Raw genomic sequence first — 24,138 nt, forward strand, 5'->3', positions numbered from 1 at the left:
ACCAATGACTAGTATTCAGAATATAATAATAACATTTACAAAGCAGTTTGAAAAGATACAACCCAATAATACAGTAGGCAAAACGTAAAAAATAGGCATTCACTAAAAAGGAATGTCCAATCCATGTATAAAATATGGTAAAGGATACTAATAATCAGGAAATAAAAAAAATAATCCATAACAAGATACAGTTATAAACCCAGTGTATAGGTAAAAACTGAATCAGTAATACCAAATATTAATAAGAATGTATAATAATAAGAACTCTTACACTTTGACAGTGTAAGTTTATTTCGTTACAAACATTTCATTTAATGAAGGCTAGATTTTCTGAAGAAATTACTATTTAAAGTGGCAACACTTTGTGTCTTCTAAGGCAACTCAATATTCATAAAATCCTAAACTGAATCTTGCCTAAGCTTACCCTTCTCTCTCTCTCTTTTTGCTTAATTAAACTAAATGTATTCTTTTAAGATTTTCTCTTTGTAATTCTGCTATTAACAATGAGAAATTACTATGGCACATGAAATAAAAGTTGATTTCCAAATTAAGTAATGAAACAGAAAAGGAAAGAGCTAATGTGCAGCCCATCATCTTGAGAATAAGTGCAGCATAGAATTAGTAAATGCATAAATTGCACTTAAAAGTACAGTCTCTTTTTCAAAGATGTTTACTACTTTAAGGAAGGCTTAGTGTCTGTTGATAGCCCTCAGGAAATTAAAGTATTGACTGATCTTTGTCTCTAGTATCAAAAGCAAGAACTGTTAAATGCAGAAATAGTCATGATAGGTAAACATATTTTATCTTGACAAAATAAAAATTACTGATATTGTTATTTAAAATATCTGAATAAATATACCACGGGCAGAAAGGGCAGAAGGTAATTATGCTCTGTTAAAGCGCATTAATAGACAAAAAAAATTTATGATTGTTCTAAAGTTCTTTTGATTTTCATGATTGTTTGAGATCAATATAATTTAAGAATGGCAAATATTAAAAACCAACATAACATTACATTCTGAAAATCACTCTTTTGTAATCTGTCAAGTGATAAGCCCTCACCAGTTTTAAGTTTTGAAGATTCGTGAATACTAGGAAGTGTGACCAGAAATGAATTTTGAGACCACCGTAAAGCTCTTTAATTACAAAAACGTATTTAACTAGTAAGGAAATATTTTCTCCATACGGACACAATTTGACCTTTTAAATGACCCATCTCAGTTATGTTTCATAAATATAGTCTTCTGATTCCTGAAATAAACATATGTATGAGTGTGGTTTTGTTTGCCTGTTTATATATAAAACTAATTAACTCCTCTGCCAGCCTTGGTTCAGAAATTTTGACACATTGGCTATTTGGGCTTCCCTGCACAGCTTTTAGCCACCTATTGTCAACTGTTAAACTATCAGTTCATGGGGGCCAACTGAGCTCCCAGAAGCTATTGTTATTTCCCTTATATTCAAGGGCTTGCGGGGCTCCAATAAGATATTTGTCAGAGCTGACTGCCATATAATTAATTACTTTAAGCTTCTGAATGAAAGATTTGTCAGAAGGGATGTTATTGCTATCTTTGGAGTCAGAGAAAGCGTGGAGCACAGAGGTGAATGTTGTCGGCACCCACCTAAGCTCTGCTCTGGGGAGAGGGTATTCGGGCCCAGACACTGATGAATTCCTATAATCAGAAATAGGAAGTCCTCTTTTTCTTAGCAGAAGAATGTTTTCCAAGGAATTATTAGGTGACTACTTGAAAACCGATTCTGGCATGGAAGATGAGATCTCCGGGTGGCAAACTTAAATAGCAAAACTTTGAAAACAAAAGAAGGGTTTAGCTCACTGCAGGATTTGCTTTTCTTGGTGGAAATACAAAACTGCAGCCAGAGTTTAACCGTTCAGAACAATACAACATATTCCAGGGGCTGTGTGGACAAAGAATAAAAAACAAAATGAGAACATAAAAATAGAGATAAGGTTATTGGCTGCTAGCAAGGGATCTTAGGGGAAGAAATAAGATATTTAAAGGGGATTTTTAAATGAAGTTTCACTGTGTGGTATTCTTTAGGCTCTCCTCTCATACTGTGTAGCAGTCTAAAATACTAATGCTTTAAACCTGAAAGTGTAAGGAGTTAAATTTACCTTTCTGGGGAATGCAACAAACTCCAGATCCTGTCATATTGGGTTTGGGGACAGATCTGAGGTTCTCTGAGGTGGTCTTGCCACATCTGGGCTCCATGGGGTCAGATCCATCCAGTCATGTTATTAAACACTCAAACCATATAACTAACAAGCATGGTTTCAGTCAACATTCTCCCATCATCCTTATAATTATAATCTGGTTTCCCAGAATTTGCTGGTCAGAGGTCACGAGGGTATTGTTCCCTGGAGTAATACTTTTCATTGAGACTATTCATTTGAAATGCTGGTTGAATCCATTTCTCTTTGTGAGCATTGCTGATGTGAATTTGCCAAGGTAGGACCATCCTATGGGATGGACATGCTAACATACACTTGCATTTGATATGGCTACCTATTCTATTCTAAATCAGGGTTTTCTGTAAACATCACCCCTGCAGAGTGGCATAATTTAAATATTATAGCTCCTTCTATTTAAATACAATAGCATCCAAAATCAGAATTAAAAAGTTCAAGTTTGGGCTATAATAGAGAGAATTCTTGATTGCAAAGAATTGGCCTATTACCTATAATGGAGACCAAACATGCAATGGGAGGTCTGCCTTATAAATACATAGTTAAGTTTCAAGAGACAAGACTTAAAGTGTGCTGGAGAAAAAAAACACACGTAAAGGGGCTCTAGTGCATATCATTATATCAAAGATCGTTCCTACATAGGATATTTTAATTTTAAGATCACATAGAACTACATGCAGAGGAAACGATGCTGAAATCACAATGGGATGCTCTGGAATACTAGTGATCTTGGTGAATTTTGCTGATATTTTATTGTTTATGACTGACATTACAGAAGCAAGAGCCTAACACAGTCATTCCAGAAGAAAACTTCCCTGCAGTGAACAAAGCCCTTTTGTGCTTCTGGTAAAACATGACTCCACTAAGGCAATTAGCTGTTTTAAAAATAAACTAATTCATTTTGGAGATCTGATGTATAATTATGCAGCTGCATGGACTGAGGAGGCATGGTGACTGGCTACAGTGTTAGTAAAATTAGAGGGAAAAAAAAGCACCTCTTTGCTGACAGCTAAAGCATTGATTTAAGGTCCAATTGCCACCTTTGCATTAAGAGGAGCGCAAAATGAATCTCTTTTTAAAATAATACAAAAAATTTCTGATAATGATAGTAGGGTATCTCCAGAGACTGAGGGGATGGTAATTAAAAATATTTATCCAGAACCTTGCTTCTAAGAAGCTTGGCAGTCTCTGTAGCATCCACTCTTATATCTCTACAAAAATATGACTCAGAGAACTTAACTCACTCATTCCATAGACAGAACTGTTCTGTACTACTTCTAGAAGCAGAACATTTGGTGACATGGTACTTGTATGGGTTCAGGGGTACTGACAAGAAAAGGAAATGGCTCCTGGTCCATTTTCAAAAATTTGTTATTAAGGCAGCAGTTTCTATAGATGGGAAGGTTGAGTCCTGGCCATTAACCACAGCAGGATCCAAGCTTTTGGGGCAAAGGGCTCTACCTGATCCTGACACAGCACCTGACCTTGCTTCCAGCCTGAGTTTCCACAAAACCCGCAGGGTAAATTCACAACACACAAAGCACATTTTTAAAAATTCTATTCACACTTATTTGACTACCTTTCAGTTACATTATATACTTTCCACCAGGTGAAGACAGCAAGATTTGCACAAGGTGTGTTTACAGATTTCTTTCTTTTGATCATTGCTTCTTTATACCTTGCCTTCTCCCTCGCATAATTTATCCCTCCCTCTCCCCCACTTTCTCTCTTCTCTTTTTCCTTCCTTTCCTTCTTTCCCTCTTTCTCCTCACCCTCCTTTCTCCATCCTTCCAGTAGCATTTTCACTCAATTTTCTTCCACTGAGTATTCCAGATTCTTGCCATGAATCATGTTAAATATCATTGTTTTTATGTTTCTGACTTTCAGGTTTCTAGTGTTGCTTTTATTAAGGAGAAGTTCTCTAATATCCTGAAACTAGAGAATATGAATTTCAGTTTAAGGTAAACATATGATCATTATCTATTTCAAACTTGCTTTTAAAGTATTTGAGAAGATAAAGGTTTATTGAAGTTTGGGGTGAATCTGCCTCACTGCCCCAAAAGGAAAAAAAAGTAGTTCCAAGGCAATAAAGTGTCTACAAATAGAGAAATATATTAAAATTCTACTCTTATAAAAGGTTACTTCCTCAGTATCATTTAATACATTCTAAAAATTAGATGCAAACTTTATTTCTCCAAATTTTGTTTCCCTGGGTCTCTGATTTCCAGAAACGTCTCCTGGAGATTACTGTAGCCAAAGTCTCCCAGAGAAAAAACAGATGCTTTAGGGGCATCTATGGGGGGTACCTGCAATGGGAAAGCACAACTCTGCCTTAAATGTTACTGACATTTTGTTCAACATTTTATTTAGACCATTTAAAACTTACAGAAAAAGTTTAAGAATAATGTAAAGAACTTCACACACCTTACATGCATATTCAGTTTTTATCACTGTGCCACAATATATTGCTGTTTTAAAATTTAATTTGGTTTGCAAAGAACGTTTCCATACATGCATACACAAAAAAGTTGTGAGATATTACCAAGGCTCAATATCAGCATCAGGCAGAAAGACAGAAATAGCCCTCCCCAGGCAAATACTGGGATGCCATCCTCTTCCTCAATGTCCTCTTAGAAGGGCTAAAATAACACCGGATAAGAAGCTGAGACATACTAGGGCCTGGCGAGTTAAGAACTAGTTATTTTATTTCTGCATTTTAAGGGATGTATATGAAACACCATAAATTCATACAGGAAGCTTATCATTTACTAACGTTGTTTACCACGCAGCTAATACAACATAAAGACCCTCTTAGACTCCACCCAAGGAGGCCAAAGAGTTTGATTTTTGAAGTTTTTAAAGACCATTTAAAACTATTTAAAATAATTTCACCCACAGGTTGATCCATCAGCATGAAGCTCTAAGGAAAACATTATAACAAAGGTCTAATCAGTCAGAAGCAAACCAATTATTATTTACTTAAATATGTAAGAATGATTACATGTGTCGCCCAAGAAGAAATACTAGGGGAAGGAAATCAAGGTTGCCAGAGAAAACTGGACATATCTGTTGTCTTTACATTCACCTCAAAATTTTCCAAATCAATCCTTCCTTATAAGGTCAGAAGTCATTTTAGTGGCTTATGCTATAGCTTGGCTTGTGCAACACTTTTCAGAACTGGGGCTGCTGGTCTACATGTACATGCACATGTGCATACGGGCTATGAGTGTACACATGAGCGGAGAAGAAATACTGTCCTGTAGAGATAGGTGAGGCTGATGTGTATGTAGGTAGTGTCAACTGAACAGGAAATGGAAATGGTTGGGTCTTATATGAGGATGAGACATCAATAAATAGTCTGAGTTAACATTAGAGGTATGTATGCCTTGTGCTAAGGCTCCATCATAATCATCACATGTTGCTTCTTCTCATCCTCATAAAATAATCTGCTGAGCTCTGCAAACACAGAGCTGGCAGAGATCATGAGAAGGGTGACCCAAGAGCATAAATATAAAAGCTGCAGCAAATCCTCAGCACCTTTCTTTGAATGGGTATTAGTTTCTGGGATCAGACATTCCAACAGACAATCCAGAAAGCTCAGCCTCCCACAATCCAAAAGATGCCGATTGCTTAACTTTGTTCTCTCTGGCTTTAATATATCTCAGAGAAGTGAGTCTGTTTAGATTTGACTAGACAGTTTGAAAATTGCAAATTGGCCTTAATTCATTAACCTGTTCAGTGAGCACCTCGTATACCAGATACTGCTCTAAACATCTAGGGAAGACTGGAGACAAAATCCATGCTTTCTCATGGAGCTTATATTCTAGTGAGGAGCAGAGAGCAATCAACAGGTACACAAAGAAGTGGGATTCCGGATGGTGATCATTGCAACATTGAAATAAAATAGGGTAATGGGATATAGAGTAACTTAGGAGACACAAACCATCTAGAAAGTGTGATAGAGAAAGCATCTCTTATTAAGGAGGTCACTCTTGAGCTGAGATCCAAAAAGCATGAAGAAGCCAGCCTTGTAAACATGTGGAAAAGGCACATTCCAGGTGGAGGGAACAGATCTGTGTGTGTCTGCAGCAGAAAGTCAGCCAGTGGAACTGCAGCACAGAACGGAGTGGTGAGGGGCACCTGGGCCACTCAGTCAGCTGAGCGTCGGTCTCTTGATTTCAGCTCAGGTCATGATCTTGTAGAGTTCGTGAGTTCAAGCCCCAAGTCAGGCTCTGCTCTGACATTGCAGAGCCTGCTTGGGATTCTCTCTCGTGCCTTCACTCTCATCCCCTCCCCAGTAATCTCTCTCTCTCTCTCTCTCAAAATAAATAAATAAACTTAAAAAAAAAAGAACGGAGTGGCCAGAGGGAAAGAAGATGCTCTTGGAGGGAAGAGCAATCAGAACCTGTCGACCCTGGCAGAGTACAACAACAGAACAAAGAGAGACTTTAAACGGTTGGGTATGGGGGAGATGGGGCCATTAAGTGGGGAAGGACTTCATTCTAAGGACCATCATGATGTACAGCAGATCCAGGACCGTGCTGGGGCAGTGTCTGTCTGGGTGGCAGCTAATCAGGGACAAAACCAGAGGTGAATGGATTAGAGGAAGCTGTCTGAATATTATCTGTGCCATTTCTTACTGTGGAATTTGATTTGAAAACTGCCAGTAACAATCTTTTCTTGGAAATGGACAGGGATAGATAGTATAAATAAATATAATCTAAAAGGGAAAACAGGACTGAAAATCAAATCTCTCAGGAAAACGCAGCTAAGGCAGGGCTTCAAATCAAATCTTCAGGTCGAGAGGAAGTCCGTAGCAATTACAGAACATCATCCACAGCAGAGCGGCAGTACAGAGAGAAGTACTGGCCTGGACCTGTTAGAGGTCTCAGCCTGGTTTGTGTTAGTAGCAAAATTTAAAACACAGGAATGGGCTTTGAAAACCAGAATCCAGTCATTTACAGATTATTTTTAAAAGGCATCCAAATTAACATGTCTAAACTACTTGAGTCTTCCTAGCATCTCTTTATCCCACCCCCACATCCTACTGGTAATAGCCTTTGATTTTCTCTCCATGGGGTGATTAATGGTACCCCCCAACCACAGTGACGAAGTAATTAAACTAAATAACAGGTCCCTGACCTTGGCTCAACAAATCTCTCTCTCCAGGAATTTGAAACCAGCACAGAGCACAGCATGTGCAAAGGCCCAGAGGTGGAAAAATGCTGGGAGCTGAGTTATATTTCGATGGCACTCCTGAGAGAAAGTCCATCGACACTTGCTGCTGAGTTGTCACCTAATTTTCCTAATACTTTTTTTTGTTGAAGTTGGCATATTGATTTCTTCTGCTTACAGAAGAAAAATCTTCAGTTAATATCATTATCAATGCTTATAAATGTCATCCTGCCTTAGAACCAGGTATGTCAGGGCATCACAAGTCTTGAGGACAGGATATATAACCCCCAAATTACTCAAAAGAGATGAAACAATGGATTAAAACCCAAAAGAGACAGTATAAAAAGCAGGAAAGCTGTAGCTAAGACTCACTTACCTCTTTATCACATAAAGGGAGGGTCAGGCAACCTGAAAGTGGGGAGAGGGCCAAGCAATGAAAGTGCATTCAGATCATCTGCAAATATTTATCGAAATACCTGCCCTGTGCCAAGCACCTACCCTATTTTCTGTAGCTGGAAATACAACAGTAAACAGGGGAGAAAAGGCTCTTGTTCTCTTCAAATTAAAATTTTTAGACTTTGGGGCGCCTGGGTGGCTCAGTCGGATGAGTGGCCGACTTTGGCTCAGGTCACGATCTCACGGTCCGTGAGTTCGAGCCCCGCGTCAGGCTCTGTGCTGACAGCTCAGAGCCTGGAGTCTGTTTCAGATTCTGTGTCTCCCTTTCTCTCTGCCCCTCCCCCATTCACGCTCTGTCTCTCTCTGCCTTTCAAAGATGAATAAATGTTAAAAAAAAATTAAAAAAAAATTTTAGACTTTAACTCAATAGGAATTTTGCCTTCATATTTTCCCTGTCAATTATTTGAAATAGAAGTTCTGCCTGATAAGGTATGCTCCACAAACTTCAAAGCCATCAAGCTAAATGGAAATCCCTCAAGGATACTGTAGAGACAAATTCGTGCTTCAGGTATTCTGGTAGGTAAAGAAAATGAAAGTTCTCAAACTTAAGGGTAAATAGTAAATAGTAATAATAATGGCAACTGTGTAAATTTGCAGGTTCTAAGGGCTTATCTATCTCTCCAGAATCTGATCCTGGGAGGTATGAGAACCAGGCCTTTGCATTTTTTAAAAATGCTGTAAATTAGGGGTTAAGCAAACTAAGGCAAATCTAACCCTCTGCCTATTTTTCTAAGTATTATTATTGGAATACGGACATGCTCATTCATTTACCTATTGTTTATGGTTGTTTTCCTGTTAAAGAGCATTGAATAGTGACAAAGGCTGTTTGGGCCTGCAAAGCGTGATATATTTACTAATGAAACTTTATAGGCAAAGTTTGTCAATCCATGCCTTGAGACATTCTCAAAGAGACTGTCTAATATCTCTAGTGAGTGCAAACATAAAATTGCATAACCAGTCAGGCACAGAAACTCAAGGAAACATAATAGCTTAAAATCAGTGATGTTTTGTTTTCTTGTTTCTTGAAGTTAAAGAAATAACATATTTGTTTTAGAAACCATGGAGCATTTATAAAACCACTACTAATTAGCAATACACAGAGATCACCTCTATTAAATTTCTGACATATTTCCTCATAGTCCTCCTTGTAATTGGTTTATTAAATGCAAAAGACATATATCTAGGTGACAAGATTTTATTCTCAAAGTTGATTTTGCCTATAATCCATTAGTCCTAAAATAAATATGAGCGACACACCTGTAAGTGCTGAGTTCTCTCTCCCCCCACCTCCCCCAATTAAACTGAGCTACAGACTGGAAGGAGTTGTAACTTACTCATTTTCATTTTCATAGCAACTAAGATCCTGTCTGGTACTTAGTCGGGACTTGTAAAACATTGATAGAATGAATGATAAAGAAAGCTACTAGATAGTTATGTTCTTACATTGGTCGTATTTGTGGGAACTTTGTGAATAGCCCTCATTCATGAAACACAATGTGATACCATTAGGTTGTTACTATGGAACGCCTACACACTTTCTCTTATTCTTTAAAGTTCCTTGTTAAATGTGTCACCATTTAAAACGTGCTTTTTCTCCTTGTTAATGTAAGTTTTTCAAGGTCAACCCACAGTTGCCCAAAATAACACTCTATCTGGTGTTTCCCAGAAATAGAATATACATATATGACATTTAAAACTGGTCTTAGATTTATGAGATCTGTACATGATGGTGAATAATAGTGAGAAGTTCCCAAATTTGAACATGAAAATGTACTGCTCTTCCCCAGAATGAAAGTGGTAGAATATTATAATAAGCCAACAGCACTCTCTGTCAACACTATAACTCTGTCTATATATATATATGTATCACATATACGTAAGTAGTCCTGCAAACAAATTCTTCTCAGCTCCTTCTCATAGGTTTTGATTTATTCACACTGGCCAATGAAGTAAAACTAGAAGTTACAAAAACCTAGTGGTCATCAATGGAAAAACTCCAAGGCCACCGCAATTAAGCTTGGGTCTGAATCAATATAGAATGGGCTACTATAAAACTTGAAGGAATGGCAGGGTGACAAAAAAGCACAAATAAAATCTGGAATGAGACAAATACCCAAGGTAACAACAATCTTATCTTTCTAAACATGTATAGTCTCACAATACAAAGATTTGCTTTAAATTTACTTTTGTATCATCGGTTTTCTACCTATACAGCAGCCTGGAGGCTCAGAGGAAAAGAAAAATAACCAAACACTTTGAAAAGGAAGATGACTCAGGAATCACTGAGTACTAAAAAAGGTTAATGGTATTTTCTCATCTTTACAGATTCTATTCACTTGTCGTTCATGAGTTGATTTTTGTGAGAAATAAATATCGATTTCTACCATATGCCAGGCTCTTTACTAACCTTTTGGGATAAACCAGATATACCCATCCTCATGGAGTTTATATTCTAACCAGAAAAAGAGATTATTTAAAAATTTACACATCCTACTGGCTAAAGCTATAACAATTCGAACAACAATATAAGTAAAATTGTATTGGATTGTTACACAAAGAATAAAATAGGAATATAAAAGAAGACACAGCTGGGGCACCTGGGTGGCTCCATTGATTGAGCGTCTAATTCTTGGTTTCGGCTCAGATCATGATCTCATGGTTTGTGAATCCGAGCCCCACATCCAGCTCTGTGCTGACCACCCCTGCTTGGAGTTTCTCTCTCCTCTCTCTACCCCTTGCCCGCTTGTGCTCTGTCTGTCTCTCTCAAAAATAAATAAATAAACTTAAGAAAAAGAAAACATAGCTAAACAACATATTATAAAAAGGTCTTCTGTTAAGAAAAGAAAAGGAAAAATTCAAATAAAATGGACAAATTCCTAGAAAGGCAAAACATGAAACTGATACATGAATAACTAAGCAAATCTGAATAGTTACAAAACCATTAAAAATTGATTCCATAATTAAAATTTTTCCACAGAGAAAAGTCCAGCCTTCAACAGTAAACTGTACCAAAAAATTAAAGAAGAAATAACTCTAAACTCTTCCAGAAATAGAAAATTGAGTGAACACTGACCAACTCATTATGTAGATATATCTCTGACCCCAAATCTAACTAGAGGATTCCAAGACAGAATAACTATAGGCTAGCTTTATTCATGACAGAGAAACAAAAATCCTAGAAAATAGAAGAAGTGAAATCCAGACATAAATAAAAAGGATAGCTTCGATTTCTTTCTTTAATCTAAGTTACAAGAGTCTTCAGAGAAATCCTAATTAAAACCAAAACGAAATACCCACTGGCATAGCTAAAATTATGAAGAGTGATGACAACAAATATGGACAAGGAAGTGGAGGCCCCAGGACTGTGCTAATGAGCCTGGAAATTGATACAATTTGGAAAACTGTTTGGCCTTGGGTATTAAATTTGAATGGACTCATATGCTATGCCACAGCAATTCCTAGAGTAAAAAAGGTATTCCTCAAGGTACATGTACAAGAACATTCTAGGTCAGTGTTTTCATAATTGGTCAAAACTGGAGACAACCAATATACCTATCAATATGCCTATACCAACCAATATACCTATATACCAATATACATTAGAATGGGCAAATTAATTCTGATATGGTGATGGGGTGGATACTATAGAGCAATGAAAATTTAAAAAGTAAAGTTAAAAACATCACTGTGGATGAATCTCACAGACTTAACTTGGAGTGAAATTTCCAGTCACAAAACAATGTATACCCTATAATTACATGTGTATGTAGGATACACAGGCAAAATGAAATGGCAGTGATGGAAATCAAAGCAGAGGTTACGTATGGAGAAGAGGGTAGAGTTGGCATTAGGAGGGCACCTGATTACTACATCACAAAGTGCCGGCATCACTCTGTCTTCATCTGCGGGTTAGTACTAGAGTATGTCCACTGAGTACTTCCCTGCATGTGGCTTTTATCCTATTAAAAAAAAAAAAAGGGAAAAACAAACAAAAAAGGTCCTGACTTCTACCAACATTTTTTAATAACAGAATAATAAGGTGAACCTGGTTATCACAGTAATATTATTATGCAGGTATATATAAAGAATGGAGGAGAACAGGAAGCCTAGATATCAGAAAAAGGATAAGAGGCTGTAATAAATATTATATGTTGGGGGGTGACTGTGGAAATGGGGTTGCTATGACATCATTACTTAGAGGCTTAAGATGTATCTTTGTATGACAAATTTATAATTTTCAGTCCTTTCGTTTTTAAATGCTAAGATTAGATCCTTTAAATTCTGAGGTTTCTGATTCAATAACAGGACATAGGTAGTATTAAATGATTATGCTAAGTACTTAGTCAAACAAAACCACCTACTCATATAGTGACCGTGAACACATGACTCCACTTCTCCAGGCCCCAGCTTTCTTTTCCTAATACAACACTTGGGAGGAATAAATGAGATAATCTGTATGAGATGTTTAGCACAATACCTGGCACAGGATAGACATCCCTTATTATGGGCTATCATCATCACCATCATTACCAACATCATCATCATCATCATCACCTAAAACTGACTGAAGTTTTATTAGTTTAAATATATGTTTAGTATCATAAATAATCTTTTTAATCAAATATTGCAATTTATTCAAAATTTATTGCTTTTTCTTAAACAAAGCCAAAAAGTCACAAGCATTCAAACCACAGTTGTATAAACCCCTCACCCAGCCTTCATCTGTACTTTGTAAGCAAGAAATGGGGAAGGAGAGCCATTTGTTTCCCTTAAAAGACTGCTTTTGCTAAAATTACCTCAATTCCACTAAATCCTATGGTTACACAATAACGATAAGTCCCCCAAATAAAGCAAATCACAGATGATTTGGTTTTAGCCGATTGGGGAACAAAATTCAAACAAGAAGATATGTTTTTTCTCAAGGATTATGAGAAAAAAATCTATCAGGAATGCAAGGAAAATGATATTAAAATACTGGGGGAAATATCTCTTTAGATGCTGCCCTGGAGATTTAAGTAGGCAATGGGACTCCTAACAAAGTGACAGTTTCAGTTCAAATTTGCCAGTAAAAAATATGATGAAAGAAAAAGCAGTTGCTTTCTCTAGTACCAATTGAAGTTTACTTTTATTTAATAAGAAATAGGAACCCTATAATCTGATAGCAGATAGCATAATAGTGCTGTGCAAATGTCACATTACTAAGTTACAGTTCTGTAAACATTTTAGGAAATATTGGATTTAACTAAAACTTTTTGAGCTTTTTTGGTCTTTTGTGGTAATTGTAAACAAAATATTTAAAAATCCTTCAATTACATAAGAAGCTCTTTCATTAAAAGTCCTCTTTTTTATCATTTTAATTTACACTTATCTAAAATTACCAGCATCTACTTCAGCACTGCATAACACATTTTTATTTTTAAATTTCATGAATTTTATAGAATCAATCCATGTCAAAAAAAGTTAATTTGCATTCTAAAAATCAGTTTGGTTTTAGTTTCCAGCATTTAACAAAATACTTAGGACTCCAAATTTTTTCTGACTGCAAAGTCTATGTATGTCTGAGAGAAGTATATGTGGGTAAGGATGTATACACACATGATACTTTTTGTTAGACTTTGTCTGACTTTGTTATTCTTTTCCACAGTTAATAGAGTTTCCCACAGAAAGAGTGCCACTAATTTAATTTTTTCTTTTTGGCTTTTTCACTCTTCTCTAGATACCATTGTTTATTTTCCAGAGTGCATTAAACAGGTTGAGCTGAAATGTTAGTCACAGTAGAGCATTCGGTTGTTTTTATAATTTTTCTCCTCAATCTATTTTACAAGAAAACATAGTAGCCCTTCTCTTTTTTTTCTATTAGCTTGGGAAAATCCACTCTTGACACCATAGAATGAAATTGAAAACCATGAAATATAGAAACCTAGGAACTTTGCCCCCCAAATGCAGCTCTCATATACAATAATTCCATACAATTCCATATAATTGAACAAATAATTGTTTATTCTGCCCTGCAACCAAGACTGGCCATTGTCAAAAGCTTTGTTGCCTTTATAATTCTACGAAAAGTAAACTATAAACACAAGTGCAAATAGTATTATGACATATTATCTATACGGTAATAGGCTAGAATTATACCTTTGTGCTCATGAGTCACTCTGATCATGAAAAACATACAGTTGACTTAGTCATTTCAAGTTAACTTCATCATAAGAAGTATGCAAACTGAAGATCTGAACTATTTTGATACAGGGAAATCTATAACATTGGAAAATTCTGTAGGTTTAGATGAATGCCTGTCTTAAGTGTGAGGACTGGAAGATACGCTGTAAGAAAACTAACAGGCAATTTCCTTTCATTTTAATAAGGAAGTTATACAATGTAGCCCAAGGGGGGCACATCATCCTCGGAGAACTCGAACTCTTTCAGCACAATCCCCCAAATCTACACTTGCAAATGTTAATTTGTAATTTGAACACCATGAAAATTAAATCATCACCCAGGGCAGGCTGATTCACTGGCAAGGGAACAAATTTTGGAGGCCAAGGGCCATTTTCTATGGTTACCATTAGTCAATTATAGTCAATAAAATTAAGCTTATCTTACCTGTTTTTAAGAAAAAAAAATGCCTCTCCAGAAAACAGCCCCCACACAAAAAAACTTGAAAAATAAACCATTTACGCATGTATACTACCAAAAGGCAATTTTATATATTTGTTCAGCATTTTTGTAGAAAGTTTCTTTTCACTCTTACTACTTTAATGTAAGTTTATGCTCCCCTACCCAATTTCTACCCCCACTAGAGTATCTTTTAAAAATCATCTCAGAGCAAAAGAGTTAATTCTTGGCATTTTAATGTCTAACTTATCTGTTAAAACTTAGTAGGAAGTAACAGACTTCAGGCACTTGGAGCTAAGGAGAAAAAGGAATCGAGGGTCGTGTTATAAAAGGTAAAATAAATAAATAAATAAAAAGAGTAAGGAGACATACAAAGGCCCAAAGATACACCTAACCAACGTGAGGGTTTTGCCCACCTGGTTACCATACTTCTCTGACTCAGGCCGGCTCCCAGCAGCAACCCATCGCCCCATGGCATAACTGGGTCATGCCTTGGCCAAAGTTGGTGCTGGCCACAGCTTTGACTGATAGCCTGGGAAAGGAAGTTACTCACTCATGCTCAGTTTAAGTCCAAAGAAACCAAAGAAACAAAATGAGGTCTGGCTCTACCTGGGAAGAAACTATAGTAGCCAGAGAATTGTACCTGTAGTGGAGTTTTAAAAATGGTAAGTTTAGGGGCAACTGGGAGGCTCAGTGGGTTGAGCATCTGACTTCACCTCAGGTCATGATCTCAGGACTCAGGAGTTCCGGCCCGCGTCAAGCTCTGTGCTGACAGCTCCAAGCCTGGAGCCAGCTTTGGATTCTGTCTGTCTGTCTGTCTGTCTGTCTCTCTCTCTGCCCCTCTCCTACTCATTTTGTCTCTCCCTCAAAAATAAATAAAAACATTCAGAAAAACTTTTAAAATGGTAAGTTTACATGGAATTCCATTTTTTTTTATTGATCAAAAGTATTGTTAAACTGGCTTCACTGTGTTTGAACTCAACCATTTTACTCTGCCAGGTAGAAGCTAGATCTCTATTTCCTAGAATCATTTAATGTTATTTCTTCCTTAAGTTTTTATTAGGTTACTAGTGAACTCTGGGATTTTCTTTGTGGAAAAATTTTTAATGATAGTTTCAATTTTTTGCAAAAAAAAATTTAATGTTTATTTTTGAGAGAGAGAGAGGGAGAGAGAGAGCGTGTGTGGACGAGGGGTGGAGAGAGAGGGAGACACAGAGTCTGAAGCAGGTTCCAGTCTTGGAGCTGTCAGCACAGAGCCTGATGCGGAGCTTGAACTCACAAAATGTGAAGTCGTGACCTGATCTGAAGTCGGACACTCAACTGACTGAGCCACCCAGGGATCCCAGATAGGTTCAGTTTTTTAAACCAGTAAGTTCTGGTGGGGTAAAGTCAGGTTCATTAATGGCAGATCCTACGTGGGAGTGGCAAACAACAGTCAACATTTTGTTCTCTCTCTGTTACTGCTTTGGATAGAGGTCAAGCCTTTAATATATATAAATTCAAAGTCTTGGCCAACTAAAAACAAGTATCTTTTTATTTCAAGACATTCTTTCACCACCCTCAGCCATGATGTAGAAGACTGCAATAAGAAACCAAATCAGTCAAAAAGGATTGGCTACAAATTTTTAAGTAAATCCAATCTTTGCAACTTTGTATCCAATCCTTAAAAAGACAGTAAGTCTTACTTGCTCTGGAAACAAACCAAAAGGATATTAATAATATTAGCAGGTTAGTTCATACTAGTTTTACCACCGAGTGATCCAAATTCTGTATTTATTGGTATAGCTTGGGGGCTTTTCCTAGTTTCCTAGTAACGATTTTCTTCCAGAAACATCAGCCATATTTCAGGTATTGCTCATCTAAGTTATCAAGCCTGAAAGAGCTCTTCTCTTGCTCATTAGAGATGACTCTGTCTAGTTAAGTTTTTCTTCATTTCAATATATTCTTTTGAACATTTTCTCCAGAGACTCATGGTCAAACGTCCACATTTTAATTACCAGCATTCTACCACTGACAGGGTGGCTGCTCCTTGTGATAATGTACACTTCCCTGGGCCAGAATGCCAAGGAACTGGGTGCACAAGTACCCCTACTCTTTGACAGCAAAGCAGCAAATGTCAAAACAAACATGATTCAAAACAACAAACATGATTCAGCCCTAACATTTTTATAATACCCAACCCCATTCGAAGCACGATGCCCATACACACCTCCAAGTGACCAAAAAAAGCACCATACTCTTTAATGTCAGTTTGGACACCTGTGTAGACACATGTGTCCTGTTAAGCTACACATGTTGGATCTCTTCTAATTGCAGAGGTCTAGCTCCTACCTGACAGAATAGAGCCTATCCCATGGCAAAGAAGAATCAATTTGAAAATTCTTATCAAATGGGGGCGCCTGGGTGGCTCAGTCAGTTAAGCCTTGACTTTGGCTCAGGTCATGATCTCACAGTTTGTGAGATGGAGCTCCACATCAGGCTCTGTGCCGACTGTGTGGAGCCTGCAGGGATTCTCTCTCTCTCCTTCTTTCTCTCCCCCTCCCCTGCTCTCTCTCTCTCTCTCTCTCTCTCTCTCTCTCTCTCGAAATAAATAAACATAAAAAAATCTTATCACCTGAAAAATCTATGAGTTCAAATATACTGAAGCCATTTTAAACATAGTTTTGACCAATCAATAAACTTGATGTTTTTTTTAAAGCTTATTAATGCCTTAACAAGAATCTCAAATTCAGTTAGTAGGAAAAGAAAATTAGTTAATTAGAGCTGATTTTTTGATGTCTAGTTGAGACTATTAAAGCCCATACGCAAAAACCAACCAATTTGTAAATACGATCAGTCACTTGCACAGAGGCAGGCAGTAACTAATCAGAAAAAACAATAACACACACAAAAAATTAGGGGTGCCTAAATGGCTCAGTCGGTTAAGCATCAGACTTCGGCTCAGGTTATGATTTCATGGTTCATGAGTTCGAGCCTGTGTTGGGCTCTGTGCTGACAGCTCAGAGCCTAGAGCCTGCTTCAGATTCTGTGTCTCCCTCTCTCCCTGTCCCTCCTGCACTAGCACTCTCTCTCTCTCTCCTCTCTCAAAAATAAACATTTAAAATAAAACCTATAAAAACCCAAGAAAAATTACAATATTCTTTTTAAAACCACATTTGGCAATTAATTTAAAAAGTTAAATTAAAATTTTAAAAGCAAATACCTTCTTCCTCTCTCATAAATTTTATTCCTTAACTCATTCCTTAAAAAGCCTTTTTTCCCCTTTCATTTACGGCGATTCTATTTTATCCTAAATTAAAACGTGCGGGCAGTAGAAATTGATGGGATGAACATTAAGTAGTTCACCCAAAATACTATAGCAAAAGTGGTAGCAGAACTGCATACATATCTTCTGGGATCTGAAAACACACACGTGCACACACACACACACACACACCTATATTCTCTTCTTGCTCATTAGAAAAGGGTTAAGATTAGAATAGTGTTGGACACGTGAGCTAATGAGAACCTTTGAGACTCCATGCTCATCTTCAAGGAGTCCTGAGAAAGGAAGTCTTATTTTTCCTACTAGTTTAAGATCTCAAAAAGTATGGGCACTTGAGCTGTACTGCCACCTTGCCATAACATCAAACTTGAGTACGATGCCAACGAGGTAGGTAGCAAAACTAAGGATGAAGAAAACCATTTTGTGATTCTGGAATATGGCTCTATCTGAAGCTGGTTCTACATCCAGGGCTTTTAGTTATGTGAGCCAGTATCCTTTTAACTTCAGTCAGTGTGAGTAGGACACTTACATTTGCAATCACAGAGATGTTATTGTTCCTTATTCCATTTAAAATTTGAAAAACACAGCTCCTGGGTGGCCCAGTCGGTTAAGCTTCTGGCTCTTGATTTCAGCTTAGGCCATGGGATCGAGCCTCGAATAGGACTCAGGGCTAAGCCTGGAGTCTGCTTAGGATTTCCTCTCTCCCTCTCCCTCTACCCTTACCCTTCCTTCTCACCCCCCTCCCCTCTCTCTGACTCTCAAAAAGAAAAAAAAAAGTAAAATCTGAAAAACCAATTGACCAATGAAGGTAAGGTAGTTTAACAACATTTTTGACCAACAAAATGGAGCTCTTTGTAAACTTAACATATTTAAAAAAAAACTCATTAATGCCTTAACAAGAAGAAAAGGGGGTCATATTCCCATTTTATAAACACAGAATGAGAGAAAATCACAAGCTAAGCTCAGTGGCCAAATAGTTTTAAACCTAGTACAATGCCACTCATAACCGTATTTTCTACTATCTTTCACCAACTCCTTTTCAGGTTTGTGAAACTTATGAATAAAAGTGGTGAATATATATAGATGAGCTCAAAAGCTAAATACGATTGTAGTAACAATAAAGCAATTGGGTTAATTACATTATAGGATGAAATTATCTTCATAACACTTATTCTAATTCACCTATGCTTATTTCACAACAGATATCAATGTACAAATGAAATGTGCGGGCTATGTTTATGTAACATATTACTACATTTCTATCCCAAGGAAATTTGGGATATAAAACCCACAAATATTTATGAATAAATTACATCTACCTAGCAGGTAAAAATACTGCTTTTGTTTCTTTTAAGAATAATTTCCTTGCTTTTTAATTTTATCCTTTGGTTTCAGGTTTTCTGGTTATAGCTGATGTTTTCAAAGTTGACGCTAATTGATGATAAAGGAAAATTTCAAAAGAGCCAGGAAAACACTTTCTAAAGATGCTTTATAGCTCTCGGTAATCTAATTTGTGGAAAATGCAGAACGGAGCACCACAGAGAGTTTTTCAATAATTTATGGTGGAGATTCATCTCCTAAGTTTAGAAACATGATTTGTGACCCAACTGTGCTGTGAACCTATTTGTGTAATTAGGCGGCTGGCTACAATCCCCAACCTGGCCCATTCTTCCTGCACACTCTTCTGGGTCTGCAGAAGATCCAGATTCTAAAGGTTGGATTCAACCTTTAGAAAATGAGTAAATGAAAACTGTTATTTATATTGTATTTTTAAAAATTCTAATTATTGCTAAAGCATAGAGAATTATGAGAATTGTTTGCTTCTGAGTTTAGAGGAGAAGAGATAAACACCAGTACAAAATTATTTTGTTTTCGTTTCATATACAAGCTTGAAAAGTGCAGGATTCTTTAATTGTGTAATGAAATCAATGTCCTAACTAAAAATTCACCTTAAATGAGAAAAGGGACCAAGACTATCACAGCCCTAAGTATTTTTAGTTCAAGTTTTACAGGATTCATTGAGTTAGACTTAGCATTAAAAAAAAACTTATTTATTTTTTAATGTTTATTTTTGAGAGAGAGAGAGCAGGGGAGAGGCAGAGAGAGAGAGGGAGACAGAGAATCCAAACTGGGCTCCACTGACAACAGCCAGCCCCATGTTGCTTGAACCTGCGAACTATGAGATCATGACCTGAGGAGAAATCTAAAGCTTAACTGACTGAGCTACCCAGGTACCCCACAAAAACTATTTTAAATATCATCTTGAACTTAAAATTATTTTATCTTTATTTTATTTACATGACTACTCTTAAGTTGTAGAAAGTTAGGTTTCTTACAACAAACAGGAAGAGATTTGGTCTTTTCCCACATTCACTTCCATGTCCCTGAACTGTTTTATTATCCAAATTTTCATCTTTAAATGAAGCAAATAGGCACTCAGCTTTGAAAGAAATAAAAGAAAAGGAAGAATCCAGACAATAGATAGCTATGAATTATGTATTACCTGTGTGCTCAGGGACAACTAATTAGAAATCAGTTAAGAAGAAAGTAAATTTTGATGCCATCCCTCTTCATTTTTAGGTAAAGACAATTTTTAGTTTGAATATTTGTTGTCAACAAGAACCAATATCCACAATGAAAATGTATTTACAATTTTTCATTTTATAGTTACAGAAAAAAAGATTATATTCAACCCAGTAATGAGATCAATGGAATTGTTAAATAAAACTTGTGTAATTAGTTAATTATCAAATGCCAGTTTTTTTTTAAGGATACATGCTGAAATAACAGCTACATAAAAGGTAGAAGACAATTTTGTTTAATTAGGAAATTAATAAAGCAAGTTTCCTTCTATCCACACATTGTCAAATGAATAGTAAGTAAAAGGATTTTATTTTGCCTTCTAGTGATTTATATTTTAAGCTGTTTTCAAGAATATATTATGTTAGACTTAATGTAGCATTAAAAAAGCATTTGGGAGTAAAAGCTCAAATACTTGGGTTGGACTTCCAACTCTACTGGCTTTGTGAACTTGAGAAACTAATTTAAACTTTCTGAGCCACAGATGCCTAAAATGGAAAGTGGAGGCAATTTCTTGACCTATTTATATTACCAAGTAGAGTATCTGAAAACATAACACTTTGCAAATTCTAAAGCATTATTAAAATATAAAATACTGCTATTACAAAATTTTCTAAAGCTTTAATCTCAAAATTGTAGTGACACATCTAAAATTAGAAGGTTAATTACATTGCCCAAGAAGAGTGGCAATTCATCAAATTATGAATTCAAAGGTGTTTTTGAGCTTAGAATTTTTCCAAAAAGTCTCTAATTTTGTAAATCTCCAGCATCTTCATAAGATTAATAAATAGACAAGTCCTAGATATTTTTTGCGATATCTAAACTGGATTTTAATTATTCTATAATTAATATTTTAAACATTTCAGTAATTCTATAATTATGATTTAGGCAATTACAGTTGCTGAATAATATGCTTGTTTTCATAGATTTTTAGGCTCTTAGTGCATAATCTCTCTGTACTTGTTAAATATTTCTGCAATTGAATCGAAAAGGAAAAATTTCCCCATGTATTCAAGCTTAGGAATCCCTTCACTTTTGTTTGTAGGCAATCTAAATGGGACTCTGGTTTTCATCTTTAGGTTGCTTGGGCAAGTATATTGTTTAAACTAGATATTATTCATACATGTTTGTAATTTAGTCTCTGATAGCTACACACAGTAACTGATATTTACTTAAAGCACCTGTAGAATAATTATGGAAAGTATAACAAAAAATAAGTAGTTATTCTATATGGTGACAGTGAACCTGTTAAACTAATTAGTTAAGGAAAGCTTTTAGACCAGAACTGGTAAATATGTGGCTAAGTGTGTGGGAGTTCCACAACCTCCAGCCACTAGGTTAGCACTCCCAGATAAGCATTACCAATGCCTTTCCACAAAGCCTCAGCCTCTTTCCTAACATAGGATTCCAAGGAGCTGCTACCAATTCTATAGATTTGACATTCAAGGAGAAAAATATTTACCTATTTATGTATTAGACCATCATGTGCCTGAAATAGCCTATAAGGTGCACTTTTGATCTGTTAAACCAAAAGAATATTATCTCCAGAATTAGTACCCTTTGTGTCAATGCTGATGCTGGACTTTAGTGTTTTTCTCATCATTATACCTAGAAATAGGTGAACATTATTAGAAATAATCCAACATGAGAAATGCTTAAGAAATAAGATGCAGAGGACTATCTTAAATAAATAAAAAGACAAACTGCAAATTTCAGTCTTATGACACAGCAGACATATAAAAAGCAATTTTTTTTTTTACTCAGAACTCCTGAATAGACATATTCCGAAGGAAAATTCTGATAAAAAGATATAAATTTTATTCAGTAAGTATCTTATAATTTATCTTGTAAAAATTATCACAGTAATGAGAAAAAAAGTAAAATCATGTTTAACTTGCATTGGGAAACAAGAGTAACTATTGGTTTTCCCTGATGGAGTGTTATAACATGCACGTCCAAATTTATATCACATATTGATGGGGCTTATAAGCTTCCTGGCTACTCACATGTTCCCTCTATATGTGTAAATGGTAGGGCTACCTACCTGTGGTTTCATACAAAGTTCCCTTAACAAATCAGGCTCAAACGCCAGATTGTTAGTCTTAGCTGTATCACATGGGCCTCAGCTTCAGGTTCTGAGATTCACTTTCGATATTTCTGATTGTTTTCTAAGAGTATCACTTTTACAGATGTATTTTGGTCAATGTTCCTACTGCTACTTCTACTTTATACATTGGCCATATATATTGGCCCATTTTGGCCTGTTCCTGCTCTTGAAAGATTGCTGCACAAAACTCTGTACTTGTGTTGCTACCATGGCTCAGCCCAGGACTCAGGTCACTGCTTGATGCTCTGGCCACACCACCCCTCAGTCTGCTGCTGGCCTCTGTCCTGTACCTTGATCACCTGCTCCACAGCCCTCACACCACCCTCACTAACATCTCAAGGCTACTGACTGATAAAGCAGCTGCTGGCTCCATAGTTCAGATGGATCCTACAGCAAAGTTACTTCAGACACAATACTTCTGTACCACATCTCTTTCAGGCCCCACACAAAACCAAACACCCGGGGATATGAATTGACCATAAGCATTGCCAGATTGAGGCAGAGTCAGTGACACCACCAGGCTCTTCTCAAACCAACGGTCTCCCCAGATCCCCACTTTCCCCTGAGCCCATGTCATTGAGCCAGACTTCTTCCTTCAGATGAATTCTCTCCCAAAGGTTGCTGGAGTCCCTCCTAAAATTTGCCTTCTGTTCTCTAAGCCACGCTATGTGACACAGTTTACCAAATATGCCAATAGGGCTGACTGGAAAGCATGTTTTTTTTTCAAGAGGTCCCTTCATCTCCAGAAAAAATCAGTTGCTACAAATAATGTGGAAAGAGGGGATATGTTGTGCCTGGGGATTCCACATGTGGGATTTGTGCCATCTGTAGTCCTGGTCAGCTGGGATTCCCTATTATTTATGCATATCTATATATGTATACACATAAATATTCACACACACGCACACATAGATCCCGTATATTAATATGTATCCATAGGGAAACACAAATTACATGTAGTTTCTATTGCTTTGTTTCCCCTTCTTGATACTTTGCCTTCATTTTGTATGTCTTATTGCATTATACTCAAAGGGTAAATGTAAGAGATGTATAATCAAAACCCTCTTTTCCTTATGATAAATAAACTGACCCATCACAATATAATCTCTGGAGCTTTGCCTCCTCTCAAAAACATAAAGAAAAGAAGCAGAGGATAAAAATTTTGTATTAGTTATGGTATAAATATGAAGAAGCAATGGAAGTACAATTCAATTTTGGACCTCTGTGTTCAGTAAGAAATAGAAGACTCTTAAAATAATAAAGCACATCTTAAAGACTTAAATTTATTTACATATGGCTCAGTGAAGAATGGTAATGATGGAATCATAGTTTACTCTCACAAAATACTTTGATCATTCAAGGATGGTTACCAAAAATGTCTACCCTGTAACTAGCACTGTGTAAGAGTAATGAAGAATAAAAATAAAGTGTACAAGCTCTGTTAAACATTCTTCCATCACTTAAACAAAGCCAATTTTGGAGACATCTTATCTACTATTTGCCAAAAGCAAAGGATCCCAGCAGTATTAATGGTGCTGACCTCCTATCTTTAAAATAATGGAAAGTTGGTGAATAAATATCAAATCACTGGAACTGAATCAAGAATCATACATGTGAATGTAATAATTAGAATCAGGAACCATCACAGACAAAAGCCTCAGATAGTGAACATTTCATAATATTTTTGTTGACTGCTTGCTCACATATCCTAGGCAGAGATGGAAAGGCTTCCAA

General features: G+C 36.5%; 1 protein-coding gene across 26 annotated transcripts in view; it reads right to left on the reverse strand.

Moving 5' to 3' along the window:
* HDAC9 (histone deacetylase 9) overlaps positions 1–24,138 on the reverse strand; it is a 739,528-nt gene that overhangs the window by 550,674 nt on the left and 164,716 nt on the right. Inside the window, exon 1 of one of the 26 annotated variants that reach the window (XM_053218340.1) lies at positions 4,749–9,673. The exons of the other annotated variants lie outside the window; for them this stretch is intronic. Coding sequence (XP_053074315.1) covers positions 4,749–4,767 — 19 coding nt within the window. The 5' untranslated portion in view covers positions 4,768–9,673. Of the gene's footprint in view, positions 1–4,748; positions 9,674–24,138 lie in introns of those variants that run through there. 26 annotated transcript variants of the gene reach the window in all.

The sequence above is a fragment of the Acinonyx jubatus genome, chromosome A2 (genome assembly GCF_027475565.1).
Source record: "Acinonyx jubatus isolate Ajub_Pintada_27869175 chromosome A2, VMU_Ajub_asm_v1.0, whole genome shotgun sequence".
Taxonomy (NCBI): domain Eukaryota; kingdom Metazoa; phylum Chordata; class Mammalia; order Carnivora; family Felidae; genus Acinonyx; species Acinonyx jubatus.